Below are 23138 nucleotides of genomic sequence, written 5' to 3' on the forward strand. Positions count from 1 at the left end.
ATTCTGTCAGGGTTTTGGCAGGGAGGAACTCAGGTGCAGACAGGATTTACAACACAAACAGGTTTATTTACAAAAAGGGGAAAATAAAAACCCACGAGGGGGAAAACGAGGACTAGGGCAGATACAAAAATAACTAAACAGGACTGATGAGGCAAGATAAACAAAGACTCAAAACTAGAGAACACTGACTACAAATAAACACTCACGGTATACAGGACACAGTATCTTAAAGGGGTTACCAGGGTATTATCAGGAATCACAATCCTTAGGGAACAAATCTCAATCACAGGTGAGGAACACAATGAACCGACGCAAGACAGAGCACACTAGGAGATCTAAATAGGGGGAACAATCAAGACACGACAGGTGGCACAGATGGGACAATCAAGACACGACTAGGTTAACAAGGGGGGCGGGGCAAGGGAACGAGACAACACAAACACGGGTCTGTCATGATCCTGCCTCAAGACTAGGAAAAATCAAGGACACGAGGGCAGAATCATGACAGCAATATTGTTTAATATGAGCAAATTAATTAAGCTCTGCATCTAACCCAAGAGGCAATTTTTTCTACTACATTTACTGTAATTTTATTTAGACAACAGAGAAAAAATGCAGCCTTTAGACTGATGAAAGTAATCTTTCATTTATTTCACCCGCTTGTATTCTTTCTCTTTCTCTGTCTCACACACTTAATCTAAATCAGACAGTTACTTAAAAGGATGACCTGTGTGTGGGTGGGCTGTTGTTAATTCTGATAGAGCTGTGCCCTGCTGGAGCACTTATGGAATTAATGAAACAAGATGTTCGCGTTTGTGTGTGTGTGTGTGTGTGTGTGTGTGTTTTGGGGCACTCAAAATGATTTTCTGTTATACCTTCATATTATCCGGTGATATGGTAACAAAGGCGAACAATAAGTATGTTGAAGCTACCTGTATTACCTTGCATGCTCTTTGATGAAATGTGTTTATGTGGTTTAAAGGGGGGGTGAAATGCTATTTCATGCATACTGAGTTTTTTACACTGTTAAAGAGTTGGATTCCCATGCTAAACATGGACAAAGTTTCAAAAATTAAGTTGTACGTTTGAAGGAGTATTTCTGTTCCAAAAATACCTCTTCCGGTTTGTCAAAAGTTTCGGAAAGTTTTTTTCGAGTATGGCTCTGTGTGACGTTAGATGGAGCGGAATTTCCTTATATGGGTCTTAAGGGCACTTCTGCCGGAAGAGCGCGCGCTCCCGTATAGCAGAGCAGAGAGAGGCTGTGCACAGACAATCACTGATCAGAGCGAGAGCATCACGAAATGTTACAAATGGAGTGTTTTTGGTTGCCAGGGCAAGACAACCCTGCACAGATTACCAAAGAAAAAACAGCATTAAGGGACCAGTGGATGGAGTTTATTTTTACAGAGCATCAACGGAGTTGTGCAATTATTTGTGTTTGTTCCCTGCATTTCGAAGATGCTTGTTTTACAAACAAGGCCCAGTTTGACGACGGATTTGCGTATCGTTTATTTCTTAAGGATGATGCAATCCCAACGAAAAAGGGTCACGATCGTGTGTTGGAACCGCAGGCGGTGAGTAAAACTGCTTCAAATATCTCTGCCTCCTTGTTAGAGCGTCCGCCTCCCATCGGAGACCCGGGTTCGAGCCCCGCTCGGAGCGAGTCGTTGCTGCTGCTGCTCTCATTCAGTTTCAGCCTCGGGATCTGATTCTGGATCATAAATAAACGGCTGAATCTGACTGTTAGCCATGGTTTATTTTGGATGATGGTTCAAACAAAGTAGTTCCACTTTCACAGTGAAACACACAGCGTCTATATGACATTGCGGCGACGGCAACAACAATATTTCGAGAGAAAAAGGTACGCCTTCTTTCTTTGCGTCTGGGCGGCGTTATGCAAATCTTCCCACATAGTAACGTAGAGATGTGGGGTCATGTTGGAACAAGCCATTTTAGGGGGGTGTGGACGAGTCTTAAATTAATATAGAATATCTCTTTGGATTTGAGACTTTAGTCTTTGCAACTTCACAGATCTTCATTATGCACCAAGAGCTTGTAACATTCCAAAGAGAAAGGAAAAATTAAAAATCGCATCATATGACCCCTTTAAATGTAAAAATTTAAGTGTGCTTTTTTTGAACCCCTTGTCAGCAAACAGGCCAGAGACATAGAGGTAAGTTCTCACAACAACAGGTTTATTGACAAACAGGCAGCGGGATGAGAAGCCACAGTCTGAAGGTGAATATTTAGAGGAAGTAAAGGTATGCAAGTTCCTTAGCTGTGAGTAATTGAAGATTGTCTCTTGCAGGCGATCAGATGGAGTGGTGGAGAACAGGTACGATGGAGCGAAGGAGCATCTATGGGTAAGTAAACACAGGTAAGTAGTCAGTTTAGTTGCAATGCAAACTGTAGACCAGACAATGAGGCAGTGAGGTTAGTGCAGTGATATAGGGCTGCTTAATCGTGTACTTTATATGCATATTACCTGCAAGATCACAACTTTTTCACAAGGGTTGTGAGAACATCAGATAGTGTTTTAAAAAATCACCTTGAACTCAACATCAGGAAGAAGATATTCCATCACTAGATACGAAGAGAAGAATGCCATTGTGCAGATAAATACTGGCAAACAGACAAAAAGGTTGACAGGATATTGTCAATCACACTGAATTTCATCTCATACGGTTAAGGTTTCTTCATTAGTGGTGCAAGCATCACTGTTAGTCTACTATTGCACATAGTTAAGGTTAGTGATTTAAACACAACTTTAGCCTTGAGCTTTAAACATTGCCACATAAATCGTTTGTGCTGTGGACATGAATGAGACTGAATACTATGGCTTGTTGAGGAGAGGTGTGCTACTAAGTTGCTGGACTTAGAATTCTTAGCTGGGATAAAAGCAGAGGGGAAAAAATAGCAAAATATATGAATAAATGACAATAATTGAAGGAGGGACATGAGCCTGATCTTTTTTTTTATCCAACAAACACACATTTAGGCTCTAGGCTGAAAGCAGATCAAAGCGTTTCAGATTTTTTAAAGTAATTAAAGTAGAGCATATTTCTCATCATTCAAATTCAATCATCTCACACAAAAAGGAAACACAATACAGATATTATTATAATACCTTAGTCTGATTCAGTGATGGCAGCCTTGACACGATGACCTGAGTATAGAGTAAACAGCATAGTAAAGCAGTGTCTATACTGCTGAAATGTTCCATGTTCAGTACTATGGCATCATGATATCAGTCACCATAGATAATTATTTCAATTACTTTGTGTGTGTGTGTGTGTGTGTGTGTGTGCTCTTGTTTTTGTAACATATCAGGACACAACTCTGTATAATGACATGGGTATGACACAGGTATTACAAGGAGAGGGTGACTTATGAGGACATCACCCATGTCCCCATTTTCCAAAATGCTTATAAATCATACAGAATGAGTTTTTTTGAGAAAGTACAAATGCACAAAGCTTCCTGTGAGGGTTAGGGTTAGGTGTAGGGTTGGTGAAGGGAGATAGAATACAGTTTGTGCAGTAACCATTACGCCTATGGGATGTCCCCACTTTCCACAAAAACAAATGTGTGTGTGTGTGTGTGTGTGTGTGTGTGTGTAAAAACAAATAAAAAAATGTATTCACATGATCAGAAAAATAAAGTAAAATTAAAAAAATAAATAAAATTTTGTAGTTGCCAGCTAGTGTCTGCCTTACTATTTGGTGTCAAATTAAAACTGTGAGAGGTAAGGAGTGTTTAAAAAGATGAGACGAGACATAGAATAACAGACAGAATAAGAATATTCACAAGGAACCTAAAAAAACACAATAAAACTAGAAAATAATCCAAAGTACTGGAACATTAACTATGATTTTCTAAAATGCTGGTGATCGCTATATGGTCGCAGTGTGAGCAACAACCTCCATTGATTGTCATTCTGCCTCCTTTATACTGTATATTTTGTTTAAAGACATACACCCATTTAAAGCCGATAAGAGGAATAAAATGCATCCATAAAACTCAAATATGTATGAAACCATCATAATACACATTGAGTGGATTAAAACATGTCCTGTTAACTTTTAAACAAACAAAGCATTCACAAAAAGAAACATCACTTTTAACTTCTTTTATTTATGGCATGTAGTATAAAGGCACCTAGCCATGCAGACTGGATTTACAAACATCTGATGGGGAAAAAAGTTTCAGTGAATTCGAGTGTGGTACTGTGATAGAATACCACCTCTGCAATAACCTCTCAGTTTTTGTAATTTCATCCCTGCTACATTTTCCACATTAAAGGTGCAATAGGTGATTGTCTTCAGAAACATTTTTTGTTATGCTGGTTGAAGCCTCTTCACATCCCGATAGCAATTATTAAGTTAAGTGGTTTAAATCTATTTATCTGTATTTATATATTCTGTGGAAGGCGTAGGGCCAAGGAATGTACATCCAATCAAAATGCTTGGAGCATTTTAAATGGCTTTCTTACCTGCCTGTCAACGTATGTATCTGGATACCTCTGCGCACCCTGTTCACGCAGAGAGTATATGTCATCAGCGCGTTCACACATGCTGTGCAGCCACAGAAAGAATGGCAGACATACATCAACAATCATGAATGACACATGATGTAGCCCGGCGTTTCCCAATTCCAGTCCTCGTGCACATATTTTGCATGTCTCGCTTAGATAACACACCTGATTCAGATGAACAACTCGTCAGAAGTGAGCTATGTGAATGAATGGTGTTCTTTTAGGTCAAATGATTGGCAAATGCAATCAGTATCAACAAAATTGATCTTTGCAATGCAGAGAAAACAGAAGCTGCATCTGAAGTGCCAATTTAGATATTTTTACTCACTGTTTAATGCAGCTCTGCCTCTGTGGAACATGGAATACTTTAACCTGCAGTTACAAATGGATAAATTATGTTTTGATATTTATAGATAAAATATTGAAAACTGATGTTTGAAATTATTTTAAAAATGAAAAGGTACCTAAAATGTGAAATTTAAACCACCAATAGGTGGCAGCGAGTCACTGTTATTAAGTGAGTCATTGCGATTGAACCGAATCATTTAAACGGTTGATTCATTCAGGAGCGAAACACTTTAATGTTGCTCAGAGATGCAAAACTATGCTGAGCGTTTTGTTCACTTCTTAAACTATTGTGAATTTACATTCTGTATTTAAATTAATAGTACTCACTGCAAATCATCCTAGGTGTGGCCAGAGTTTGGCGCCCCTGCCTACAACAATATATATATATATATATATATATATATATATATATATATATATATATATATATATATATATATATATATATAAGAGATTCGATTTTTAGAAACTTTATTTTACCAAACAAATCACTGATTCACATTTACAAACAACTTCAAATTATTAACTTATAAAAAATAATTCTAACCAATGTATTTGTAGTAAAACAGTGATTATTCAAATGTTATATTAAAATGTTGCTACACTTTTACTACAGTAAAATCATGGTTAATGCTTAAAGGAAATTAGAGATTCCACATAACTGTGAAAGGGTCATATAACGTTGCTAAAAATAACAACATTTGGTGTAATGAAATGTGTTTGTGTGGTATATGGTAAAAAAAAAAAAAAGAAACATTATTTTCCACATAGCTACTGTACATTATAGTTTCTCCTCTATGCTCCACCTTTCTGAAACACATAGATTTTTACGAAACTCATCCTTCTGAAAAGCGAAATGTGCTCTGATTGGCCAGTGCATTGTGATTGACCGAATACCTCAAGTTTGTGATGGAAATGTTACGCCCCTAACCATACTGTGATGCCGTGTCCCGGTGTGACAAGACAAAAACAATAAAACACATTAAAAATGAGGCATTTGTGGCATTTGTGGCATTTGTGACATAAACTGACTATAATGACTTTTACTGTCTTTTTGTGTATCACACCGCGTAAACATAAAACATGAAATTGCATCACATGACCCCTTTAACTTCAGTGAACTACAGATCATTTGTTCATTGTTCATTCACAGTGTTGCCATGACACTTTATTCTGATATTTTCCATGTGACAAACTGTAAATGTAATTCTGTCATAATTTGTACAAATCCCAGGAGGACTGTAATTATTAATTAATTAATACAAGTAATTATTAAATTAGAATCCAAGAATCAAATAAGGTCCTGAACTGAAAATCAAACAAGTGGATGCACTGAAAATCTCATTAAACAACAGAATAACTGGTTGCAAATTATTATAATTCTATAAGCTTGAATTTGTAACATTATTATCTGTCCAGTTTAAAGGTAAATCTATGAAAAACCTAATATCTCCCCCATGCTAAAACAAAACTTGTTGCGTAAATAATAGCTGCCACGTGCTGGCTTGACAGGCATATTGCAATATTGTTTAATATGAGCAAATTAATTAAGCTCTGCATCTAACCCAAGAGGCAATTTTTTCTACTACATTTACTGTAATTTTATTTAGACAACAGAGAAAAAATGCAGCCTTTAGACTGATGAAAGTAATCTTTCATTTATTTCACCCGCTTGTATTCTTTCTCTTTCTCTGTCTCACACACTTAATCTAAATCAGACAGTTACTTAAAAGGATGACCTGTGTGTGGGTGGGCTGTTGTTAATTCTGATAGAGCTGTGCCCTGCTGGAGCACTTATGGAATTAATGAAACAGGATGTTCGTGTTTGTGTGTGTGTGTGTGTGTGTGTTTTGGGGCACTCAAAATGATTTTCTGTTATACCTTCATATTATCCGGTGATATGGTAACAAAGATGAACAATAAGTATGTTGAAGCTACCTGTATTACCTTGCATGCTCTTTGATGAAATGTGTTTATGTGGTTTAAAGGGGGGGTGAAATGCTATTTCATGCATACTGAGTTTTTTACACTGTTAAAGAGTTGGATTCCCATGCTAAACATGGACAAAGTTTCAAAAATTAAGTTGTACGTTTGAAGGAGTATTTCTGTTCCAAAAATACCTCTTCCGGTTTGTCACAAGTTTCGGAAAGTTTTTTTCGAGTATGGCTCTGTCTGACGTTAGATGGAGCGGAATTTCCTTATATGGGTGCTAAGGGCACGTCTGCCGGAAGAGCGCGCGCTCCCGTATAGCAGAGCAGAGAGAGGCTGTGCACAGACAATCACTGATCAGAGCGAGAGCATCACGAAATGTTACAAATGGAGTGTTTTTGGTTGCCAGGGCAAGACAACCCTGCACAGATTACCAAAGAAAAAACAGCATTAAGGGACCAGTGGATGGAGTTTACTTTTACAGAGCATCAACGGAGTTGTGCAAGTGTTTGTGTTTGTTCCCTGCATTTCGAAGATGCTTGTTTTACAAACAAGGCCCAGTTTGACGACGGATTTGCGTATCGTTTATTTCTTAAGGATGATGCAATCCCAACGAAAAAGGGTCACGATCGTGTGTTGGAACCGCGGGCGGTGAGTAAAACTGCTTCAAATATCTCTGCCTCCTTGTTAGTGCGTCCGCCTCCCATCGGAGACCCGGGTTCGAGCCCCGCTCGGAGCGAGTCGTTGCTGCTGCTGCTTTCGTTCAGTTTCAGCCTCGGGATCTGATTCTGGATCATAAATAAACGGCTGAATCTGACTGTTAGCCATGGTTTATTTTGGATGATGGTTCAAACAAAGTAGTTCCACTTTCACAGTGAAACACACAGCGTCTATATGACATTGCGGCGACGGCAACAACAATATTCCGAGAGAAAAAGGTACGCCTTCTTTCTTTGCGTCTGGGCGGCGTTATGCAAATCTTCCCACATAGTAACGTAGAGATGTGGGGGCATGTTGGAACAAGCCATTTTAGGGGGGTGTGGACAAGTCTTAAATTAATATAGAATATCTCTTTGGATTTGAGACTTTAGTCTTTGCAACTTCACAGATCTTCATTATGCACCAAGAGCTTGTAACACTCCAAAAAGAAAGGAAAAATTTAAAATCACATCATATGACCCCTTTAAATGGTCATATGATAAATTTTATGAAGATATGATCTTTTTTTTTATCCAACAAACACACATTTAGGCTCTAGGCTGAAAGCAGATCAAAGCGTTTCAGATTTTTTAAAGTAATTAAAGTAGAGCATATTTCTCATCATTCAAATTCAATCATCTCACACAAAAAGGAAACACAATACAGATATTATTATAATACCTTAGTCTGATTCAGTGATGGCAGCCTTGACACGATGACCTGAGTATAGAGTAAACAGCATAGTAAAGCAGTGTCTATACTGCTGAAATGTTCCATGTTCAGTACTATGGCATCATGATATCAGTCACCATAGATAATTATTTCAATTACTTTGTGTGTGTGTGTGTGTGTGTGTGTGTGCTCTTGTTTTTGTAACATATCAGGACACAACTCTGTATAATGACATGGGTATGACACAGGTATTACAAGGAGAGGGTGACTTATGAGGACATCACCCATGTCCCCATTTTCCAAAATGCTTATAAATCATACAGAATTAGTTTTTTTGAGAAAGTAAAAATGCACAAAGTTTCCTGTGAGGGTTAGTCAAGTTTTTTTGAGAAAGTACAAATGCACAAAGCTTCCTGTGAGGGTTAGGGTTAGGTGTAGGGTTGGTGAAGGGAGATAGAATACAGTTTGTGCAGTAACCATTACGCCTATGGGATGTCCCCACTTTCCACAAAAACAAATGTGTGTGTGTGTGTGTGTGTGTGTGTGTGTGTGTGTGTGTGTGTGTGTGTGTGTGTGTGTGTGTGTGTAAAAACAAATAAAAAAATGTATTCACATGATCAGAAAAATAAAGTAAAATTAAAAAAATAAATAAAATTTTGTAGTTGCCAGCTAGTGTCTGCCTTACTATTTGGTGTCAAATTAAAACTGTGAGAGGTAAGGAGTGTTTAAAAAGATGAGACGAGACATAGAATAACAGACAGAATAAGAATATTCACAAGGAACCTAAAAAAACACAATAAAACTAGAAAATAATCCAAAGTACTGGAACATTAACTATGATTTTCTAAAATGCTGGTGATCGCTATATGGTCGCAGTGTGAGCAACAACCTCCATTGATTGTCATTCTGCCTCCTTTATACTGTATATTTTGTTTAAAGACATACACCCATTTAAAGCCGATAAGAGGAATAAAATGCATCCATAAAACTCAAATATGTATGAAACCATCATAATACATATTGAGTGGATTAAAACATGTCCTGTTAACTTTTAAACAAACAAAGCATTCACAAAAAGAAACATCACTTTTAACTTCTTTTATTTATGGCATGTAGTATAAAGGCACCTAGCCATGCAGACTGGATTTACAAACATCTGATGGGGAAAAAAGTTTCAGTGAATTCGAGTGTGGTACTGTGATAGAATACCACCTCTGCAATAACCTCTCAGTTTTTGTAATTTCATCCCTGCTACATTTTCCACATTAAAGGTGCAATAGGTGATTGTCTTCAGAAACATTTTTTGTTATGCTGGTTGAAGCCTCTTCACATCCCGATAGCAATTATTAAGTTAAGTGGTTTAAATCTATTTATCTGTATTTATATATTCTGTGGAAGGCGTAGGGCCAAGGAATGTACATCCAATCAAAATGCTTGGAGCATTTTAAATGGCTTTCTTACCTGCCTGTCAACGTATGTATCTGGATACCTCTGCGCACCCTGTTCACGCAGAGAGTATATGTCATCAGCGCGTTCACACATGCTGTGCAGCCACAGAAAGAATGGCAGACATACATCAACAATCATGAATGACACATGATGTAGCCCGGCGTTTCCCAATTCCAGTCCTCGTGCACATATTTTGCATGTCTCGCTTAGATAACACACCTGATTCAGATGAACAACTCGTCAGAAGTGAGCTATGTGAATGAATGGTGTTCCGATCAATATGATCCCTACATCTGTAATGGTCAAAACCACTTCATTATTGATTTTCTGGAGGTCAGCTATATTACACTATATTGTCAAAACACTATCAGTAGGTTATTTTTTTTTTTAAAGTCTATAAATTAAAAAATTTGAACTTTAATAAAATGTATTTGTTTTTGTACATAAAATTACCAAGTCACAACAAAAACATTTTATCACATTTTTCTTTTAAGACTCTGAATGGCTTACATACTGTCAATTTTTGCTAGTTTTACCCTACATAAACAATTGTTTTTACATTAACAACTGGAAGAGACCTGTCGTAACTCTAAATTCAGTTGCACAGCCTCATCAACTGCAGAGAGAAACAACCATTCAATTACACCAAAATATACACATATATTAATGGACTTTAATGGACATCATAGAGGATTGTGAGGATATTTCACTGAAACTGGGTTATAATTACATCTACATCTTACTTTTTTATGTATTCTTTCATCATCAATGTCAATTGGTATTTATTAATGCGTTCTAATAACTGTTCTTAAAGCACTTAAATTTTTTGACAATTTCACAAAATAAAAGGGCAATAAAAAAAAAAAAATAGAGGCTACAATATATTATAAGACCGTGCAGATAGAGGGGTTTAAACATATTAATAAATAGTAAATACCTTTTATTGGCTAGCTTGCTAAGACAAAAAGTCTAAAAAGCGGATGATCATTATTTATCAGTTTGTTATTATTATTATTAATTATGTGAATCTGTGTGAGTATATGCAGGATCTTGACACTGCAGATCCACTTCATGAGTCCTACTGCACAGTTTATATGTCAAAACAGTTTAACTACAGCAGTGCCAGGCCAGCAGTGTTAGACCCAAAGTCAGTTTTTCCTTTGCTGAAGGATGGATCTGTTAAATGAAAGACAGATAATTGCAGATCATAATATAAGATAATCACTTGTTAACATGTGATCCTTAAAGCAATGTGTCATCTGTTTTATGCGTGCTTTATTCAAAAATCATTGTGCAAAGGCAGTATGAAGTCTAATTTAATATATGCTAAAGAGAAATAAACATGCGCATTGCTGGTAGACAGTTCATATTATAATACATAGATAGTATTGGTTACATTTTGTAAAACAGTAGTCTATATAATCCTTCTTTCTGCTCCTGGTTTTCAAAAATAATATAAATCCTTTTAAAATGCAGAAATGAACAGACATTGAGTACATTAAAGTTTTGCCTTTTAAAATGATTATTATCTAAAAGGACTCATGACTCAAAAGGTCATATCAATTTTATTGCTGGAAACTATACACTTAAATTCCAGAACATAATAAGGCCTTCAAATGAAGTTTTTCACATACAATGTTATGTTTAAAACATTTGGGTAAAACATTTATATCTCACTTTTACAATCATACTTCCACTGTACATTTAATCTGCTAGAATGTAAAAAGTAAGTAGCTAAACAATGTTTTATCCTGTTGCCCTTTCAGCATGAGGGTAACACTTTCCCATGATAGTTTCAGAAAGGCAAACAAAGAACTGGGCAGGGTGGCACACAGGTTCCTAAAGGTTACTGAGACGCCCCATGCATGCTTTAAAAATACTTAGGTGATTAGCAATTTAAAAATACATTTATGAACATGTACTAGGCTGTAATGGAAATGAGTGTGTGTGTGTGTGTGTGTGGGGGCATGTTTTTGTGACATATCAGGACACAACTCTGTATAATGACATGGGTATGACACAGGTATTACAAGGAGAGGGTGACTTATGAGGACATAAGCCATGTCCCCATTTTTCAAAACGCTTATAAATCATACAGAATTAGTTTTTTTGAGAAAGTAAAAATGCACAAAGTTTCCTGTGAGGGTTAGGTTTAGGGGTGGGGTTGGTGAATGGCGATAGAATATACAGTTTCTACAGTATAAAAACCGTTACGGATGTCCCCACTTTTCACAAAAACAAACATGTGTGTGTGTGTGTGTGTGTGTGTGGGCTGTGCACGGGGGGTGGCCCGTCTTTGCCCTCATCGGCTCAGTTGCCCCTCTCACCAGCTCAAAGCGGTCTGTTACCGCCATAGACAGTAAAAGAAATGGACACAGCGACCCCATTGGAACTCAATTGAGACAAGTGAAGCCCATTTTTAGCATTTTTTAGCACTTCCGTTTCTGACGCGCAGACTCAAACGAAGCTTGACGACGTCAGCAACCTGTCTGCCAGATGTAAATCTTCTAGTGGCTGTGCGTGCAAACTGCCATCGTTAATCTTGCAGACACGGCGAGCTTGAGCGGGGAGTTCTTTGGCGTGAGTGAGCAGGAGTAAGTATTCTGATTAATTATTTTGTATAGTATTTTAAAATGTAACGCCAGTACGCCATATTAAGTTAATTGCCTGCGAGCTTCTCCTCCTGTCTGTACGGTAATGCGACAGAGAGCCGAGTGGTTATGACGCAATCGTTAGCCTATTTTTTACAAAAACTGTTTATACGGGGCCATAATGTAACATAGAAGGTAATGGAGCCCTTTATACATTGTCGTGTATCTTTAGAAATAAATAATGGACAAACGGAGTCTTTAAACGCCTCAGATGTAAAGTTATTCGCTGTCAAAGTGACGCCAAAATGAATGGGAGTCAATGGGAATGCTAACGCAAGTGAAGTTCTGCTAAAAGATGGCAGCCCCCACCCGACTTCAACTTCCGGTCGAGTTCCTTGCCCCCTGGTTACCGCTCCACTAAAGTTCCACGGATTCCGCTAATCCGCTTCGTGCTTTCCTGCCCGCTCAAGACTGCAGCATCATTCACGATCTGTTTGCTGCTTTCTGGAGAGTGGAGACCACAGTTCCCAATGTCGTTCCATTAACAGGTTTACAATCCACATTACAGTCACTGGATGATTCACTCAATTAGTAATTTGGTAGTTTGTTTTTGTATTTCTGTCGGTAATTATTTACAACAGACAAAAGAGACAAAGAGAAGGCAGTTGAACATTGCAAAACATGATGTAGAATATTTAGCAGTTAAAAACTTATGTTGAACACCAAATTTGTAGCCTTTCTAAAAACAGACTTAATTTCTTGGCCATTAGGGACTACAAAGATATGTCTGATTATAATATGATGAAAAGCATTTTCTTATCAGAGAAAGATTTTGTGCACTACACTGTCCCTATCAAATAAACTACAAATAATATGTATATATGATAAACTAAACAAGTAATATCACATTAAAATACCAGTTTATAGTTCAGATATTTAACTTAACTACAGTGCCTTATGATGTGACAAGTTAAAAAACTGACTCAATTTACCCCACAACATATGGCTCACTTTGCCCTATAGCTTCCATTTTGGATAAAAATAGCTACTGTTGCTTACCAGTTCAGGCTAATATTTAGCTTAATGATTTGCATGGTTTTATATGTTACTAAATCACCTATATGTATCATAAATATTTTTAAATCTGGATAAATCTGCTTAGATGTAACCAAATCATCAGTTTCCAAAATAAATGGGTGCCTTCCACTCCTCTCATTTGTTTCTCTTTTCACATTCTGGCAGAAATTATTGGTGGTTCCAAAATACATGGTCACATTACAGTTAAAATGTACAGTTTCTAAGATACAGGGGGTGGGTCAACTTACCCACTGGCTCAACTTACCCCACTCTCCCCTACTTCCATTGAATATAAGGCAGAAGGAGGCTCAGAGACCCCACTCTTATCCAAACATCTACAATAATGTCTGAAATTATTACAGGGTGTGCTGTCGGCTCTGTATGCAAGCACACACGAAAATCTGGAGACTTTGCAAACAAATGTTCTGTTGTTATTTCTGTTTTTGAGGTTTACACACTGCACATTGTAATCTATCATTATTGAATGGTCATCCACTTGTTTAGAATAACATGCAGCATAAATTCATAAATCTCGGCATGTTCAAGAACATGCACACAACTATATATCCACATATGCAACAAGCTTGGGGCTCCCTCTCTTGGTCATGAATAATATTTACAGTAACACACAGTGTTCAAAACGGTTTGCCTAAAAACCCCAAAGATTATGGCAAATGCAGATATGCTATAATATCATCAAATTACAAATAATAATAAAAATTATAATAATAATATTAAAATAACTGACAGAAGCTTAATTGGATCTTTTGTTGATCGAAGGAAAATATCTTACTTTGACATAACACTGAATGAAAAAAGAATGGAAAAGACCCCTCGGCAATGCTACCCTGACGGCCGTCCTTTCGTTGGCCCTTTTCTGCCCTATTTCTCATTTTCTTTTTTAGGACGTTTAGTTGTGCACTATATGGTTTTTGCGCTTCAAGCTACCATGCATTAGTTTGCCCTCAATGCTGTTGCATTGAGATGAAAAAAATAAGTGGAAGAGCTCACATGTTTCGGAGTATTTCTTATAGGAAGCTATAACAGTGAGCAGGCATTTTTTACCCTCTCTCTCATTACCTTCTGTGGTGTACTAATGCAGACATGTTCATTTAATTTAGCCCTTATGCTTCCAACTGTTGATCGTGTACTGTTTTTGGTGCAGACTCTGAGGAGTCCTGCAGCAGATGTTTATTATGCACAATGATTTGGCGCTCCATGCTACCAATCATTAGTTGTCCAACTACACCCTCGGCTCTGCTGCTGCGTCGAGCTGAAACAAGTGGAAAAGCTCATGTGTTTTAGAGTATTCTTATAGCAAGTTATAACAGTGAGCTGGTGGATTTTCCCCTCTCTCTCTAACATTACCTGCCGCACTGCACTGATGCAGACATGTTCAGTTGATTTGGGGGTTATGCTTCCTACTCGTTCATGTACTGTTTTTAGACACAGACTCTTAGAAGTCCGGCAGCAGATATTTTGTCGTGCACCATGGTGGACTTCAGTAGAAATTCTGTTGAAAAGCCCCAGGATCGCTCCTTCTCCACCAGACACCGCCGCCGAGCTCCAAGCTTCATCCCATCCGCTTTTCTCTGCTTGACCACGACGCCGAGGCTTAACCTCAACTCTATTGGCATCGTTTCCAATTTTGCCTGGGATCCTCTTATCAATCGGCTGTGCCCACAATTCCTCCAATCATAAAGTTAACCGTATTTAAGCCTGAGGCTAACGCTTATTAATTCCGATGCTCTGTCCTCGTGAAGGGTAAACAAGCAGATCTGTATGATCAAAGTTATTCTCCCAGCAATCAGCCAAACCTCAGTCCTAAATCCACTCCAGCAGGGCGGCCAATATTTTGTGCAAAGCTCGCAAGGCCCAGAACTTGCCTCACTCAACACCACCATTGCCCCGATGCCCGGAGTATTGAGCTCCTGTTGGACGTCAGTGAGACAACCTTTCTTTTTCCATTTCTACAGTCAGTGAGGCTTACCTGTTCGATGCTGTGTGCTCCTGTCGGACATCAGCGAGAGCCTCCTGGCCAAACAATCTTTACTGTTTCCATGCTACGGTCGGCGAGGCTTACCTGTTCGATGCTGTGTGCTCCCATCAGATGTCAGTGAGAGTCTCCCGGCCACACAACTTAACCTTTCTGTTCAACGGTTAGCGAGGCTTAGCCATCTGACGCCATGAGTCTCGACCTCCCGCCGAACGCTGTCCAAGCTCTCTCAGCTATCCTCATGTCTTTTCCCCCCACCTGGTGAGGCTTACCCATTCGATGTTCTGAGTATGATACCCCATCGGATGCCGCGAGAGCCCTCCCAGTCAGGTTTTCCTCTTCTCTTTCCCCACCCAGCGAGGGTTACCCGTCTGATGCATGTTCTCCCGTCAGACGTCAGAGAGATTTCTCCTGGTTGAGCTTCTATACTTGCCACCATACAATCACGCTGCTCCTCCCCATCGGCCGGTAGGGCTCACATATAATTCAGCTAATTATTTGTAAGCGTGAACTCCTGAAATGATGTTTTATTAACAAGGTTCGGGAGGAGCCCGTAAGATACTTAGCCTAATCAAACACCGGTGAATCACAATCAAGTTAATCAACACCATAGTATAAATACAGCTGACTTACCTCTATCCACTGACGATTTATCAGCATACTTCAGCTAATTATTTGTAAGCGGGAACTCGTGAAATGATGTTTTATTAACAAGGTTCGGGAGGAGCCCGTAAGATACTTAGCCTAATCAAACACAGGTGAATCACAATCAAGTTAATCAACACCATAGTATAAACACAGCTGACTTACCTCTATCCACTGACGATTTATCAGCATACTTCAGCTAATTATATGTAAGCGTGAACTCGTGAAGTTCGAGTGCACATAACCTGGACCACCGACACTACATTACTCTCAAGAAGGCACAACAGCGGCTAGGCGTGTAAGAAAATATAAATACACGTGAGTATTGCGATATTTTGTTTGGCTATACTGTATCGATTATCAAAAACGGAATATCGATATTAAAAATAAATAATTCATACAAGATTGATGGCAGTTGTTTCATTTTGAGTTTGCATCCCGACCGCTAGATGACAGTCTTCATCGCTGAATGACAGTGAGAGTAACAGGAAATACTAGCGTTAGGGTTTGCCGCTAATAGTGTGAAAAAAATTTCCCTGTTCCTGATTCGGTGTGCAAAGCTGAAGTGTGCCATCATTTGGGCTTTTGTGGTAATGTGCACCACTGGACCTTGTGAAGAAGAGCTTGCATGGGGCGGGGCAGGTCGAGGTGTGCGGTAGGGTCGCAGATCGTTGCGCCTGCAGCTTTCTCTCATTTTGGGACCATTTTGTGCAGTTGGGGTGGTGCTTGCGTTGCGGTTTTGGAGATTCCACGGAGAACATTTTAAATACAAAATAAAAACCTGTGAAATCCAAGTGGAAAGGCTCGACATCAGTATTTATTTAATTGTTTTGTATTTGTTTTGTTTTCTTTAGGAATCCTGTAAGCACTTTTTTATTGATATTAAGCAGATATATATATATATATATGTGTGTGTATATATATGTGTGTATATATATATATGTGTGTGTGTGTATATGTGTATGTATATATATGTATTAAATTCAAGTGTGAATTTTATAAACCAGTGTAATTGAATGTAACTAAAAATATGAATTAATTCAAATATAACTAAATATTGTCACTACAGCGTATAAACAAGTATTAAAAGTGAAATTATTGGATACAATTATGTTGACATAAAAGACCAGAATTCAGCCCTCAATCCAATAATCTCAACCCCCACTGAAACCTCATCCACAACCCTGGCTCCTGAAACCAGGACCCTTTCCAGCAATCCCAACCCACAACACCACATGCACCACATGAACACACATGAACTTCATGAAAACCTCAAGAACATTGTGCAATTCGAAGTGTGCTACATATGGGTGAGTAAGCTGGAAAAACCACCTGCAGAAAAAAAAAACAATGTTGTCACCTGATCTGGATTTTAGGGAACCAGGTAAGTGTTAACAGAATTTTGGAGGAGCTGGAGACCCAGCGCCAGAATAGCCAACATGACTGCACAACAGCAGTGTACTGTAGAGAGCGCTATACATTTAGACTGTTATGCGCCAAAAAAAAAAAAAACTAAAGAAGAAGAAGATGGCGTCACAGACAGAGGACATATTACAACTTCCTGTTTCGGGAAGCGCTGAGTTGGGTTGTTGTTCGCTAGCTAACGTTAACTAGTAAGCTTGAACGTCCAAAAGGACTGCGTATTAACCTTCGTGTCCGAATGTGCGTACATTTTTAAGGACCAAAAGGTGCGACTTACTGCATTCAGTGAAACAATGTCGGACAGTCCCGGTGGGTGTTGTCGTATATTCAGTCGAAGTAACTGTTAGTTAGCCAACTATTTACAGACCTACCATGTTAGCGGCTCAAATCGACATATACACATTAATTGCATACATTTTGTTTATTTGTCTTAGTTGTGTTATATGTGTGTTTTGAAAAAAGAATGGTTAAAGGTTTTAGTGAATATGTATGCCATTATGTTACTGCTGTTTTAACATTTAAAACAAGGTCACCAGAATCTGTCACGACAGCAAATTTTACTTTGTATTTTGCCAATGCCAGGAGGAATGCAATGTTATTTTGCTGTTTTACTGAAACTTTAATCTTGAATCTTAATTTAGCTGTATTCTTTTCTTTTTCTTAGCGAGGTTTAGGTCTAACAAAATGTATATAACACCATAACTTGTCTTCATTTTTGCTTCGTAGTGTTGGCACTTTAATATGTTAATAAAACAACAACATCGTGTGCATCTACTCTATTTTTAACTGTTTTTGACAGATTTTCCACCAAGCGTTGAGCAGAATTTAGAGATAGAAGGCTCTGTTGTGATGATGGAGGGACAGGAGGATAGCATGTTTAATGACCAACATTTCTGTGAGTAATTAACATGTACAAACCTAAATATGCAGATCGTTACTCATAATTTTAACGTCTTGTATCTTTTACACTTTCTCTGTCTGCAATATCCTCTCTTTGTCTTACTCTTCGCTTTTTTTGGCAGATTGTGAGATGTGTCACCATCACTTCATTGACCAGTGTAAGGTTCATGGTCCACCATTATTCACATGTGACTCGCCAGCAGCTATGGGCGTTCCTCAGAGAGCTCTGCTGACGCTGCCACAAGGCTTGGTTATCGGTCGATCGGGCATCTCTAATGCAGGACTTGGAGTTTTCAACCAAGGCAAGACTGTGCCTTTGGGGATGCATTTTGGACCTTTTGATGGAGAGGTGACCTCTCAGGAAAAGGCAATGGATAGTGCCTTCTCTTGGGTAGTGAGTGTCAATCTTACCGTTTTATTATTTGTTAAGAGTTGTAACAGCAATATCAATATAAGCATTTGGCTAAACAAATATTAATGCCATTTTCTCTCTAGGTTTACAGAGGCAGTAATCAGTATACCTACATAGATGCAGAAAGGGACACTCACTCTAACTGGATGAAGTAAGCACTTCGGTTTGCTTTTGTTGTGGATTGTAGTTTACCCATTTGTTTATTTTTCTTAATCTTTTGTCTTTTCAGGTTTGTGGTGTGCTCAAGGAGTGAGACGGAGCAGAATCTTGTTGCATTCCAGCAAAATGGACGTATTCTGTTCCGTTGTTGTCGCCCTATTGGCCCAGGGCAGGAATTTAGAGTTTGGTATGCAGAGGAATATGCTCAAGGACTTGGCATCATCTGGGATAAGATCTGGGATAAAAAATGCATTTCTCTAGGTAACTACATCTTGGATTTTTTTTTTACCTCTGTTACATTTCTGTTTCTTTTATATGAATGCTTCTTTAAATAATGTCACATAATGTGCAGATAATCCAGATATTATTTAATAATTCCTGATGTAATCCAATTGCTTTCCACTGTCTGATAGTAGCTAAAATGACACTACTAGGAAAACATGAGAGTGTTTAAAACAGTAACTGAGGAAGGCAGGTTTAGGGACAGGCAGTAGCTTTCTTTCCCCATCTCAGTTCAGATTTTTGTTGCGTGTCAGCTTTTCCAGACTTGTATGCATTTCTTTCTTCTGTGGAAAACCAAAGAAGGTATTTTTAAAAAAAATGCTTAGGATCCGATGGTTTAACACATCTGTATTTATTTTTTTTGGCGTTGTGATTTGCGATTTAAAATGCCATTAAAAAAAAAAAAAATGCTAGCTGGAAATGCTGACATCATCAGCACAATTCAGTTTTATTTTGTTGGGATAGCGTCTGTACATGCAGAGAATGTTATGCATTTTCTGTTTATCAGTCATGTCCTATTGGCTTTACAGTAAATTGATTTCTTTTTTCAGGAACAACTGAAGAACAGGCAAGTCAGGACTGTCTGTGTCCTTATTGCCATTACTCCTTCCCAGCCATTTTTTATCTGCATGCTCATGTGAAGCGCTCTCATCCCGATGAGTATGCACACTTCATGCAGACACAGCCGCTTGAGTCTGTGGACATCGACCAGTGCCTTCCGCCATCTGATGAGGCTCCTTCAACCCATACGGAGCCAATAATAGAAAGCTGTCAGGATCAAATTTCAACCCTAAATGGACAACCCATCCATCACTCAGAAAAGTCAGATTGCGCTGATTTGTCTGACACGTGCAGTAATGGTGTGAGTGGTCAGACAGGTCTCGATGAAATGAATAAATGTGGTGAATGTGGCCGTAACTTTTTGAGATCTTGTCATCTGAAGAGACATCAGCGTACTATTCACTCCAAAGAGAAGCCTTATTGCTGCAGCCATTGTAGGAAGTGCTTTAGTCAGGCAACAGGGCTGAAAAGACACCAACAAATCCACCAGGGGGAGGAAAAGAGAGAGAAAGATGCTGACAGACCTTCTGATATATACCCTTGCACAAAGTGCTCCTTCTCTTTTGTGGCCAAAGTCAATTTGTATCAGCATCTGAAACGGCATCACCATGGAGAGTATCTTCGTTTAGTTGAGAGTGGCTCAATAGCAGTAGGGACTGGAGGTGATGCTGAGAAAAATACTGACAAGCATGACCCAACCTATGAACCTCCTGCTCGAGGGAGGAGGCCTGTGAAGAACACTTTAAGAGGCAGGAGTCACACTAAAAAAGTACCTCTTGGCCGACCGAGGGGGCGACCACCTAAACCCAAGAATGCAGCTGTGGATGAAGTGCAGAAGACTTTATCTATCTGCACCGAGTGTGAACAAGCGTTCTCTGATGTGGAGACACTGGAAACTCACCAATGTGGAGTACAAGATCATAATAAGCCAAAGGAACCACATGAAGCACCAGCTTCTCAGCATGTCTGTGGTGAGTGCCTGAGAGCTTTCAATAATTTAGATCTTCTTGAAGCCCATGAGTGCATTCAGCAGGGAGACGGATCTTACTGTTGCTCCCACTGCAACCTTTACTTCAACCGTATGTGTAACCTTCGTCGCCATGAGCGCACCATCCACTCCAAGGAGAAGCCCTACTGCTGCACGCTGTGCCTCAAGTCCTTCACCCAGTCTTCTGGCTTGAAGCGCCACCAGCAGAGCCACTCACGTTGCAAGGCCCACCGCCAGAGCTCAGCCCTTGTTGATGCCACCATCTTTCCCTGTACATACTGCCCCTTCTCTTTCACCGATGAACGCTATCTTTACAAACACATCCGCCGTCACCATCCAGAAATGAGCGTCAAGTATCTGAGTTTCCAAGAAGGGGGTGTTTTGTCTGTTGAAAAGCCTCACAGCTGCAGCCAATGCTGCAAGAGCTTTAGCACAATCAAGGGCTTCAAGAACCACAGCTGCTTCAAGCAAGGAGAGAGGGTGTATCTGTGCCCAGATTGCGGAAAGGCATTCATTTGGTTTAATAGCCTCAAGCAACACCAGCGCATCCACACCGGAGAAAAGCCTTACACGTGTCAGCAGTGTGGCAAAAGTTTTGTCCACGCCGGACAACTGAATGTGCACCTCCGCACACACACGGGTGAAAAACCTTTCCTGTGTTCACAGTGTGGCGAAAGCTTCAGGCAGTCGGGAGATTTGAGGAGGCATGAGCAGAAGCATTCAGGCATTCGCCCCTGCACGTGTCCCGATTGTGGGAAAAGCTTTAGTCGGCCACAAAGTCTCAAAGCTCACCAACAGATCCATAATGGCACCAAACTCTTCCCCTGCACTCAGTGTGGAAAAAGCTTTACTCGTAGATACCATCTCACCCGGCATCATCAGAAAATGCACTCCTGACTAAAGTAGTAATAAGACAATGAGGAATTTATTAAAATCTTTAATGCAGATTTAAGTTCCTTTAAGACCAAGTTACCTTGCTATTGAAAAGATCCTGTTCTTGTCTAGTCCGTTAGACAGGTCTGAACTAGGCATTTTTGAGTATGTAACGTAATGGGGCACAAAATGTCTGAATGTAGTTGTTCCCCAAAACACGGAGTCATTAGGCTGGTTGTAATCAATTTAATGAGACAACTTGGCTGAAGACAACTTTATTTTATTAATGACAAAATGTGTTATTGTTCAACAATGTTCTTACGATCGTAGTAAAATCATTTTGTAAATGTATGTGTGGCAAGATGTTTTCTTTTAGTCAAGAACTTCAGAGATGGGGAAACTTGGGGTTTGAGGATGAGAACTCCTGGGTTTGCATAGATGCATAAATGTTCAGTTTTTTTTTTTTAAAGGTGTCATGTCCCTCTGCAGCATAAAATGCTTACAATCATCTTTTGTTGTGCTTGTTTTGTTTTTTGACCATACAACTGATCTTAGGTCCATTTAGTAAAGTTTATCTCCCATTAAATAGTGGGTATCAAGTAATACCCTTGCACAGATAACTACTTTTCACCATGATTTACTGTGATTATATGATGTTGCAAAACTTGCAACCTGAGAGTTATCATCACTCTGCTTTGTCACTATTACTCTTTTAATTTTGCTTTGGTTAAAAATGGGCCTCTTAAAAGAAAAATATTCTGATGCTCATTGGTTTCTGTCATGTTTGTCTTCGTGTTTTTGTTCTTGTGTAGATAATGTAAAATCACACAAATGAGGTGATTACTATCTTAATGTACTGTATGTAAGATTTATACATAATGAAATCTGTGTCACTGCTGCAAAATCTCTCCAAAAACCCTTGGAACTTCGAGATAAGTAACCATTTCAGAGAACTAGAAGATGCTCATACATTGGTGCTATGCAAATTTCTTGTCTTGGAAAATTTAATCTTCAAGCACATTAAAATAAAAAAAGTAATTGAACAAGCTTTTTCTTTCTCTCTGCTCATTGCACATTGTTTGACTAACAAAGAGTTCTCTAATGCAGAGTATGTATTGCAAATATGTTTTTTCCTTCTGTATTTGTACCTCAGATGCATTCATATTAAACGCTATGATGAATCGTTTGGGTTATTTGCTCCGTTTAATACTCAAGATTTTACTGAAAAACTGAGCAAAGAAAAACGCTACATAAGATTGAGGTTGAAGAAGAGGAAAAATCCTCTGGGATCTGATCTTTGAGGGCTACGGTTTTTCATTTACTTTATTTGAGATAAATAATTATATCCTTGATAATTTTGAATGGTCTGACATCTTTTTCAGCAGAAAGAATCATTTAATTAGTCACTTCAGAGTTTAAAGCTGTCCCATACTTTTTAATGTAGGTTATTGTAAGCTACGTATGTATCAGTTCACTCTCTGTAGTGTTAGGTAATGTGAATGTTCCCAGTTTTGGTTACCTTTGAACTGAAAAGCAGTCTCAGATAGATCTGAGTTTATATAGTCATATCAGCTGCTCCCTTGACACATTTAAATACAAAG

General features: G+C 38.8%; 1 protein-coding gene across 1 annotated transcript; it reads left to right on the top strand.

The window, feature by feature from the left end:
* The first annotated feature begins 17471 nt into the window (after nt 1-17471).
* LOC113056290 (histone-lysine N-methyltransferase PRDM9-like) lies at nt 17472-22723 on the top strand. Its single transcript, XM_026222934.1, has 6 exons — nt 17472-17671; nt 18162-18257; nt 18385-18656; nt 18758-18825; nt 18904-19094; nt 19667-22723. The coding sequence occupies exons 1-6, from the start codon at nt 17656-17658 to the stop codon at nt 21559-21561; spliced, it is 2538 nt and encodes an 845-aa protein (XP_026078719.1). The 5' UTR covers nt 17472-17655; the 3' UTR covers nt 21562-22723.
* Nucleotides 22724-23138: the final 415 nt, after the last annotated feature.

The sequence above is a fragment of the Carassius auratus genome, chromosome 37 (genome assembly GCF_003368295.1).
Source record: "Carassius auratus strain Wakin chromosome 37, ASM336829v1, whole genome shotgun sequence".
Taxonomy (NCBI): domain Eukaryota; kingdom Metazoa; phylum Chordata; class Actinopteri; order Cypriniformes; family Cyprinidae; genus Carassius; species Carassius auratus.

Bases quoted from the DNA above. Each gene is read 5' to 3' on its own strand.
- LOC113056290 (XM_026222934.1), top strand. The intron at 18,657-18,757 runs GTGAGTGTCAAT...TTTTCTCTCTAG, and splicing joins ATAGTGCCTTCTCTTGGGTA to GTTTACAGAGGCAGTAATCA. The intron at 19,095-19,666 runs GTAACTACATCT...TTCTTTTTTCAG, and splicing joins TAAAAAATGCATTTCTCTAG to GAACAACTGAAGAACAGGCA.